At 47.5% G+C, this 10,111-nt stretch overlaps 1 protein-coding gene across 2 annotated transcripts; it reads right to left on the bottom strand.

The window, feature by feature from the left end:
* Nucleotides 1-676: 676 nt before the first annotated feature.
* Nucleotides 677-9,789, bottom strand: Prokr2 (prokineticin receptor 2). 2 transcript variants are annotated; one of them, XM_042694622.1, is made up of 3 exons: nt 9,710-9,789; nt 7,353-7,956; nt 677-2,690 (listed from the first exon to the last, which is right to left on the bottom strand). In XM_042694622.1, exons 2-3 carry the CDS (start codon nt 7,808-7,810, stop codon nt 1,994-1,996), a joined length of 1,155 nt encoding a protein of 384 aa, XP_042550556.1. In that variant the 5' UTR covers nt 7,811-7,956; nt 9,710-9,789; the 3' UTR covers nt 677-1,993. The 2 variants fall into 2 exon arrangements, with proteins under 2 accessions (XP_042550556.1, XP_042550555.1); XM_042694621.1 differs by lacking the exon at nt 9,710-9,789 and adding an exon at nt 9,182-9,254.
* Nucleotides 9,790-10,111: the final 322 nt, after the last annotated feature.

Here is a 10,111-nt window from a genome sequence, read left to right as displayed (position 1 = left end):
ATTTATAAACAATTTTGTGTAGACTAATATTTGGATTTTTAAAAAATACCAGTACTGGAGTTTAAACTCAGGGCCTTGAGCTCTTGCTTGGCTTTTAAATCAAGGCTGGTGTTTTACACTTGAGCCACTTCTCTACTTCTGGCTCTTTGCTGGTTAATTGGAAATAAGAGTTTCCTGGCATTTTTCTACCCAGGCTGGCTTGGAACCTTGATCCTCAATTCCCAGCCTCCTAAGTAGTTAGGGTTACAGACATGAGCTACTAGCATCCTGTGTGAATTTGCATTTTCTGGGGTAAACCTGTTAGAGAAACAAATCAACAAACAATTTAAAACTCACACCAGCAAACAACCAAATAACTCTTTCTCTACCAAAAGTTAGAAGTGGACCAAATGCAGATGGATCAGTGTCAAACCAGCTACCATTTGCACAGTCTCTACTGCAAACAGGATGAAATGAAGATAAAACCCCTTCTTGCTCCTCTCCCTGATGTGTAATAATACAAATGGATTCAGAAATAATATTTATGCAGCCATAGAGAGGGCTGATGACAGCAGGTCGTAAAGACTGTCAACATCTTGAAGACTAGGAGGATGCTGAGAGCCTGACATCACCTTTTTTAAAAAATTATTTCCTGGGGGAGGAATGTGTGTGTGTGTGTGTGTGTGTGTGTGTGTGTGTGTGTGTGTGTGTGTTGGTCCTGGAGCTTGAAGAGAGGAATTAAAAAAAAAACCCAAAACCAAAACACACTAGATAGGTTCCTGTGTAAAGAGTTCAGGGCTCTCTGTCCCAAAGATTCTTGCATGAGAAATGGAGATATTTCTCCATAATAAACTACAGTGGAAGAGGTTTCCAAACAAACCCTCCAAACAAACGTCTGTATCAGTTATCCATTCTTATGCACAATTGAAAATAACACATTATAACCACAATACGCTCTCAATAGTCCTATCAGTCAGGAAGAGCAGATGCTTTCATTATCTTCATTTCATTTAAGGAAAACTGAGTCACTCAGAGAGGAGACATTTCGGTCACATGAGTCCCCAGAGTCAGGACTGGATTCCAAGTAGAGCTCTTTTTGTTAAAGAAGTGTGATTTAGGAAATGGTTCAAGTCTCAGCAAGATGGCCATAGAGACTATGTTTGTTACTGCCAGTGTCAACCCCATTCCTTTCTCTGTCCCATTACTCCCTGACCACAGAGCTCCTGAAATCCTTTGCACTGAAGAATTGGGACCTGGAGGTGGGTGTCTCAGCCTTGCCCATCTTCATCCAATAGAATGATTATAATATTTCCTCTCCTTTGAAATCATCTCATTGTAGACAGGCACAGCAGGCGTGGCTTGGTTGCAAGAAAAACTTTTCTGCCAGCCCTAGTCCTGGAGGATATCTCAGGAGATAATAGGAGCTGAGTAGGAAGGTCAATGTGCCGTCTTGACCTCTCTTGCTGTGAGGCTGTGAGCTCTACACTGATGAACCTATGCTTCCATTTCAATTGGGTGTAGGTGCCTCTTTCCATAGCCATTTGTCATTCTCATGCTGATAAGATCACAGAATGAGAGAACTCGGAGTTCAAGTTCCGCTAACCACTTGTGGTTTGTTTCCAGATATGAGATATCTAAGTGGTCGCTTGGTGACTCTTCATGAGCTTCCGCCATTTTGTTTTGCTTTTCAATGTGTCTGCATGTAATGAACAGTCAGTAAAGGCCAGCTTCTGTCATCTCTGAGCGATCTCACGGTGTGGTTTGTCTATAGTAGGCAGGCGTTTGGTCCATGTCAGTTGCTGTCCCTTGCGTTCAGTCTCAACTCAGTAGATGTTGTGCAGATATCAGTAACCAGTGGCTGTGGTTTGCATCTAAGCCTCTGCATGGAATGGCACACAAGCATCGGGCTCTTTGAAGACAGGAAGACTTGAATGAATTGCCTTTCCCCATGAAACTTGTGAGCTTGGTGGATGGCAGGTGATGCTCTGAAGACTGACTTGTGAGTTCACGCAGATCACTTCAACCTGATACAGTCCACCTCCTCGGTGGCAGGCACCACGCTGGTTTTGAGGTCCAGCTCGGCACTGGACTTGCTTCCGTGCTGGGAGGGCTGCCAGTGCAGCAGCAGCATCTTCTTGAAGTACTTCATGGTGTTGTTCTTGACGGTGACGAAGCACACGGTGTTGATCATGCTGTTGCTCATGGCGATGCACTCGACCACGTAGAAGGCAGTGAGGTAATGCTTCTCCTTCACGAACACAGCAGGGAAGAAGTCTCGCACGATGGTAAAGCCGTAGAAGGGCGCCCAGCACAGCACATAGGCCGTGAGGATGCACATGAGCACCAGGACCGTCTTCCGGCGGCAGCGCAGCCGCTTGCGGATCTGCTCGGTCTGGAAGCCTGGGACTGCCTTGAACCACAGCTCCTGGGAGATCCTGGCATAGCATAGGGTCATGGTGACCACCGGACCCACAAACTCCAGGCCGAAGATAAAGAGGAAGTAGGACTTATAATAGAGCTGCTGGTCCACTGGCCAGATCTGGCCGCAGAAGATCTTCTCCTGGCTCTTGACAATAACAAGGACGGTTTCTGTGGTGAAATAGGCAGATGGGATGGCGATGAGGATAGATACCACCCAGACCAGAGCAATCAGGAACGAGGCCGTTTGATAATTCATCCGTGGTTTCAAGGGGTGAACAATGGCCAGGTATCTGGAGGGAGAGGAAAGCCAATGGCAATGATGATCAATACTTGGAAACATGATTTTTTTTCCTCCCTCCTCCCCCCTGCAATGCTGGCGATTGAACCAGGGCCCTTCACATGCTCAGCAAGTGCACATCCATAGTGCACAAATTAGTTGTAACCGAGCCTGAATACACACACACACACACACACACACACACGTGCACGCACACACACCCAGAAATGGTGCAGTGAATTTGCATGTACCCACTACCCAGATTCACCTACCTACATCTCCTTACAGCAATCTCATTTGGCATTTGAGGGCACACAGGTTGAATAGGTTTTGACATTTCTCCTGATTGACTTTGGGGGCTGGGGACAAATGATTTCATCTCTCTGAGATTCATCTCCTCAAGTGCATCCTTCAATAGAATGACACCTCACAGGGTGTCTGTGAATTTATAGATGATAATGCTTGCTATCAGTTCATAAACATACAGGATCTGCTATGAATGGTTATCTTTCGTTTTCCAATCTTGTCATTCTGCCTGAGAACAAATTCTCTCAAAGCTCTGTGTTCTCATGGTTTAGAAGTGAAGGTGGGCTGGACACCTCCCCCCACCCCCCAACCTGGGGAAGAGGAGGACATTTTTTTTCATATAGTAGACTAGGGCTTTCTCTGCCTTCAACTAGGTGGCTGAAAGGTAAGAGTAGTGTGTGGTAAAAGTCAGGACTCTTATTGGAAGTAAGTATTCTGCTCAGTCCTATGATTATGCGGATACCAGAATCAAGGCTCTTGATACAAAGCTTTTATGTTCACCTCCCTGGGATATCTCACACTCCAATGAGAAGGTGTATGAAGTCATCTCAACACCACAAGGCATCACCCATGTTCTTTCAATGACCCATACTGCCCAGGAAAGAAAAGGTCAGAGTGCTATGAGAATGAGCTCATCTTTACGATGATGCTGAAGAGGGAGACAAATGTACTGGCTCATCCTGGACTGGGGCAGGGCTAACTCCTAATCACTGTCTCTCTGGGATGATCATGTTGCCTCTGTAACAAATGACTACAAACATAATGGCTTAAAATGACACAAATTATTATCTTATAGTTTCAGAGGTCAGACATCTGACATGGGTTCGCTGGGCTAAAATTAAGATATTGGCTGGGCCGCATTCCTTTCTGGAGGCTCTAAAGCTGGGATGGTGAACCTTTCTTTTTCTGCCATAGGCCATTGGATATTTGTAACATCATTATGGGCTATACCAAGTTATAAATACAGGTAGATATGCTGATGAGAAGCATTATGTATATGTCCTGTCAAGTATCAAATGATTTCACAGGTCTTATAAACCTGTGAACTAGAGCCCTGGAGAATCTCTGAGGGCTTTTTTTTTTGTCATGGGGCTTGAACTCAGGGCCTGGACTCTGTCCTTGAGCTTTTTCACTAAAGCGAGCACTCTACCACTTTCCTGCCTGAGCAGGCTTTGAACTGCAATCCTCAGATCTCAGCCTCTGGAGTAGCTAGGATTACAGGCGTGAGCCACTGGTGCCTGGTGCTCTGAGGATTTCTTTTACCCAGCTTTCCTTCCCCTTAACCCCCTTTTTCTAAGGCTGCTTGTATTTCTTGGCACATAATCTGCTGAAAGCCAACAATGCCCAGTGGAATCTTCCTCATTTTGTGTCACTCTGATAGTAGCTACTCCCTTTTCTAGTTAAGAATCTTTGTGATCACATTAGTCTCACCTAAGTTAAACAGTGTCACTGCTCTGCTTTAGGATCAGCTGATTAGCAACTTTCATTTCACCTGTTGCTTTATTTCCCCTTTGGCAATTAATATAACATATATACAGGCTTGGGCCATTAGTTATCCTTGGAGTCATTATTCTGCTTATCCAAGGTCTTTAGATAATGCACAGTTCTCATACGATGCAAGACAAAGTCAGAATTTTCTAGCTCTCTCTCAGTCTGCTCCCGTCATGCACACTATCTTCCTAGGGAATGCCAGAGGAAATTCCACATTATCTTAAATTCAAATTCTTTGGCACATAATAGCATCTTCCACACTCTGTATGATGTTCCCAAAATTCAGAGTTGTCATCAGTTAAATCAGAAAGAAAGGAACACTGGCCTAGGATGTATTCAGAAAGATGATCCAAGCTGTGCACTTAGATTAATCCCTTATGCTCATGGGACTTGGTTTCTGCAACTGTGAAATGGGGATCCGTAACAACTTTATTGGCAGTCTGTCAGGATGTTTGTCAAGTTCTAAGTCATGGGGTGGCTCTAGCACTTTGCTTGCACTTCCCATGACTCATTCGCTGGCAAGAGAGACATCTGCATAGTCTTATTACCACCTATCTGTTTGAATGTGTTTCTTGATTATAAAATGTCCTTATACTCCACAGGCTCATATTTTAAACACTTGGTCCCTAGCTGGTGCCTCACTTTTGGGAAATTATGGAACTTTTAGGTTCTGGTCCTGTCTTTAGGAGGCAGGGTATAGCTGGAGGCAGTATGTCAGTGTGCGAGCAGGTCCTTGTGGGTATACTCTTCCCAGTCTATCCTGTATTCCCTTTCTGTACTTCCTGTCCACCATAAAGAAACTCTTTCACCATATGTTTCAGCTGCCATGATGCTTTGTGTAGGTCCATGGAACTAAGTATCTATCTATCTCTATATCTAGAGATAGAGATAGATATAGAGATAGATATCTATAGATAGATATAGATAGATACCTATAAATAGATGTCTATAGATAGATACATGCATACATACACACAAATATTTGTTTTGATTAAGTATTTGGTCACAGCAATGAGAAAAGTGACTAATAACTCAAAGTCATGGTTTCTTTGACTTTCTATGATTTAATTTTTTTTGAACACCTCTTCTGCAGGAACCTACCTATTCCCTGCCTGTAGTTTACAGGGATAACACTAGTTGGCCCTGTTAGGTTTCTATGTAACAGAACAGGTGTAACTTGGCCAAGAAGCAAATAGAAGTGCACAGGATGGACTATACTTCTCACAGGGTGTGCATGCCTAGCTAATTCTGGGGCTGAGCATGAAGTAGTCCTCCAGAGGAAAGCCCCATTTTCCCAAATCAGCATTGGCAGGACAAAGGTGAAGGTCTGCCATCTTTCCAACCATTTGGCTTATTTTTCAATTGGTTTAGAACTTAAGGGGTGGGGGGAGAGGATAGTATTTATTAAAGGCAGAGGTAATAGTCATTTCTGGTGGCTCACAAGGAGAATGGTGGTGCTGCGTGAAGCAGAGTTGGTTTGGGGTTTAAAAAAAAAGCAGCAACTCTGTTGTCTGTTGTGCTGTCTGTTGTCTGGTGATTGCATCCCGAGAAACTCCAGTGTTACAACAAGGCAAAATCCACTAGGCTTATAACAGGACAAGAGATGAAAAGAGGGAACACTCTCACTTTGGCTAACAGCAGAATCACTGACAGAATCTCATCACAATTCACCTACAAGGGACCCAGCCCAAGGTATTCCTACTCAGCAGGGGAGGTAGGGCTCAAGAATGGGACTAGGTATCACTGTATCAAAGGAGACTTTGTGTTATCTTCCCCAGGAAAGATAGTTGGTAAGTTCATAAATGCTGGCTTCTGAGCTGTAGCGCCTGTGGGTTGTAATAAAATTGCTTTTCCTTGCAGGTATCATGCTATAAAAAGGGAGATTTATCTTGTACCAATACGCGTATTTTATTACCGGAGCTGAGAACTAATTAAGTGGTTGATTAAAAAGGACAATGAACCTAAACAGTGCTGAGAATGAAGAGGACAGAGAGGACAAAAGATGATGAAACACATTGTCAAAATGAATTCCAGCACAGCTCTAAAGAGGGGCCAGTAACCAAGAGTATGTGACACTAACTGTCCCCCTCAGAGTCACCGATGACCTGCTGCTGGCCTGCAGCCACCGACATAAATGAAAGGTGCATAGAACTTGTCACTAGCTGCTATTATACATTAAAAAAATAAATTTATAATAGAGGAAGGACTTCTGGAACATCACATGCAAATGCATGCAAATGAGCACACAGATGTATATTTAAAAAAAAGCAAAAACAAGCATATCCTTTCTTCATTTCTGTCAACAAATCTTGCTTCTTGTTTTAAAATCATCAGTACAAAAAGTCACTGGAAACAAGACTACCTACTGCATGATTCCTTTTTTTTTTTTTTTTAAATGAAGCTAAGGAAGAGACGAAAGTAATCTATGATCACAGAAATTAAATCCCTGGTCACCTGGGATGGGAGGGTTTATTGGTAAGAGGAATGAACAGATTTTCAAGGCCTTGGAAGCATTCTGCATCTCAGTCTGGCTGTAGGAAAAGCTTGGTATAGATGGCCTTGAAAAGAAGCTGCCTTAGTGGACTCTCCCATGACTTTGAAAGAACAGTTACCTCGCTCTCTGCTTCGGCCTTTGTGTCTAATCCCATACACTGTCATGGACTTGCCTGCGTCTGAAGGCATGGCTAGAGCCAGAGACGGGAAAGGGCGCTCAGGAGGCTTCTACCTTCCCACGTCTAGGGGAACAGAACACAGCTGCAGAATCAGTCCCCTCTCACCCTTCCACAGACCATTAGTCATGCCTGCCTGTCATAGCTGCAGGGAAAGAGAAGACATCCCATTTGGCTCAGGTCCTTTGATCCCTGTCCAAGGTCCTCACCTGTCAATAGCGATGGCCAGCAGGGCATTGGTGGAGACGTAGAGGGAGACGGTGCGCAGGTAGTTGACAGAGGCACAGAGCACATGGCCGTGCTCCCAAGAGAGCTGGCGCACCACATAATAGTCCATCTCGAAGGGGCAGCAGACAATGGCCACCAGGAAGTCGGAGATGGCCAGGTTAGCGATGAGCAGGTTGGTGAGGTTGCGCAACTTCTTATAGCGGGCAAGGGCAGCGATAAAGACAAAGTTGCCAATGCCACAGATGAGCATGATGCCTGCCAGGGCCACACCGATAACAATCTTGGCTGCGAAGAAGGTCCGGGTCTTGGTCATGTCCTCATCTTCATCCAGAGGGAGATCATAATCGCCATAACTGAAGTTGAGGGGGAGTGAGGTTGCCTGATCTTGGGTTGGATGAAAGCTGGGGGCCAAACTAGTGTTTCCATTCTGGGCTGCCATGGTGATGCTTGCAGGTAGAGCTGCGTGAGGGGGATGAGTGGGGATCTTCCTCTGAGCTGGGGGTGTCCAGATCTTCTCTACAGGGTCAGAAAGCAACTAGCATCATGCTCACATCCTTGGGGAGAGTTGACATACCATCCTGAATCCTGGAAGGAGATGCAAACAATAGACAGCACGTTGGAGACTAGCTGGTGGCATCTCTCCAGAGTTTCCAACCAGAGCAGCCACCACTTCCAGAGGACACAGACCTTGGTGGCAAGGCATGGTGTCTCTTAGTCAGGGTTGGCTCTGAGTGGAGCACTGGGAAAGGGGATGGGGAAGCAGATGCAGAACAGTGGGGGGCAAGGTAAGGACACAAAGGATTTCTTCCAGAGTGGGTTCCCAAACAACCAGGGAGAAGCAGGAGCATGCTATCTCTCACACAGCCCCCTCCACGCTTGGCATCCCTGAGGGGATCCCTATTCATCCTTGGACAAACTCCTGTTTAGTCCAGCTCTATGCCAGGGCCAGGACTGGGCAGCAGGAATGTGGTTTGCAGGAAGACAGAGACTTGGGGAGAGCAGGATGACTCAGGCTGGCCACATGAAAATGGTTTTGGTGATTTCCAAGTCCATGGTTTGGCTGGGATAGAGGGATCCCTGCCTTGTGTTGGAGGGAAAGACCTTCATCCTGGCCAATTTATGGTGTGACATTGTGACTGCCATGGAAGCCTGAGCCAGCTGTGGGGAACAGTCTTGGAAAACTGATGGGAGAACCCCCTCCCCAAGGGAGGGCTTGTGCTGTATATGTGTGTGTGTTTATGTATGTGTGTGAGATTGTGTATGAGATTGTATGTGTGTGAGATTGGGTGTGCATGAGATATTGTATGTGTGTGTGAGATTGTGTGTGTGTGTATGTGTGTGTGTGTGTGTGTGTGTGTGTGTGTGAGAGAGAGAGAGAGAGAGAGAGAGAGAGAGGCAGCACTGAAATGAGAATGGGGAAAGGGGCAAAGAGGAATATTCTTCATGGGCATCTTAGCGTTTCCAACCCTGACCTCCCTGATAGCTGCCCAGCCAGTGGAGGCCTTCCATCTCCCAGAGCTTCTGCCTCCCGTCCCCTGCATCCTGGGGAAGTTCTGTCTGGGGGTAGGGCAGCTCTAAGACCTAGCTGAACCTAAAACATCCCTAAGGATAGGGGTGAGGTGAGAGATCATCCAAGTCCCCAGAGTTGAAGGGCAGACTGTCCTTCAGTTGCTCAAGTAGGCCTTTATATTGTTAGTGCCCCCCAGATGTCCATGCGAGAGGAAACAAAGTCTCTGAAGTACTAGCTCTCAGGAGGTATCAGGCACTAGAGTGGCCTGGCATGGGGGCCATCCTACTAGCAATGAGCTACCTTCTTTCCTCATCTGTCATCACACTTGCAGAGGCTGGTGTGGTTCACATTTCAGGGGTGTCTACACGCTGAGAACGTCCTCCCTCCGGATCGCCTCTCGGTCTCACACAAGGCCCAATCTCTGCAGACTGTTCAGTTCGGGACAGACAGAGGAGCGGGCGTCCTGTCCAGCTCTGCATCTGCGCCCCGCATCATCTCTCCATTCCCCCAACCAAGACGAAAGGGCGCACGTGTCAGGGAGACGCCGGGCGCCCCTATTTTTGCAGGGCGTGCTCCCCGCCTGTGACTGGGGGCGCAGTCCCTTTCCGCTCCCCTCTTTTCCCTTGCGAATCACCCGGCGCGGATGCGCGGACTTGGGAGGCGCCGCCCTGGCGGGAACAGACATCAGATCAGAATTCCGCGCTGGACAAGCCGAGCCTGCAGGACTTCCCGACCGGGAGAAATCTACGGGGGGGGGGGGGGTAGTGGGGTGGGAAGGACAAGGGGGCGCAGGAGTCTCCCCAGAGGTGTTTGCCTCTTTCTGCTCACCTCTCTGCGTCGTGTGGCCCCGGCCAGCCAGTCCGAGGTCCCCAAACCCCTGAGGGTCCAGGAGGGACCCAGGAGGTGGGGTGTCTCCCCGCGTGTCTCGAGACAGCCTGCACTGACTGAGAATAGCAGGCCGAGGGGGGGGGTGCGGAGGGCGAAGCAGCCCCGATCACCTCGGTGTAAGAAAAAGCGGGCGTCGCAACCCCTTCGTTAGGGGGACGTCCCCCGCCCCAACCGCCGCGTCTCCAGCTCGATCGCGCGGATCTGGGCACTTACCTGTCCCGGGAGGGGAAGAGGGGGGCTCCTCTCTGTGCACCCCGAAGCCCCGATGGTCGTGAGGGTCGCGGGGTGGGTGGGATCGGGCCGGGCCGCTAGGTCTCCACCTTGGGGACCTGGGTTTGTATT

Source organism: Dipodomys spectabilis, unplaced genomic scaffold (assembly GCF_019054845.1).
Source record: "Dipodomys spectabilis isolate Male_0828 unplaced genomic scaffold, ASM1905484v1 ptg000175l, whole genome shotgun sequence".
Taxonomy (NCBI): Eukaryota; Metazoa; Chordata; class Mammalia; order Rodentia; family Heteromyidae; genus Dipodomys; species Dipodomys spectabilis.
The sequence above is the reverse complement of the archived record's forward strand: the minus strand, read 5'-3'. Positions and strand labels throughout refer to the sequence as shown.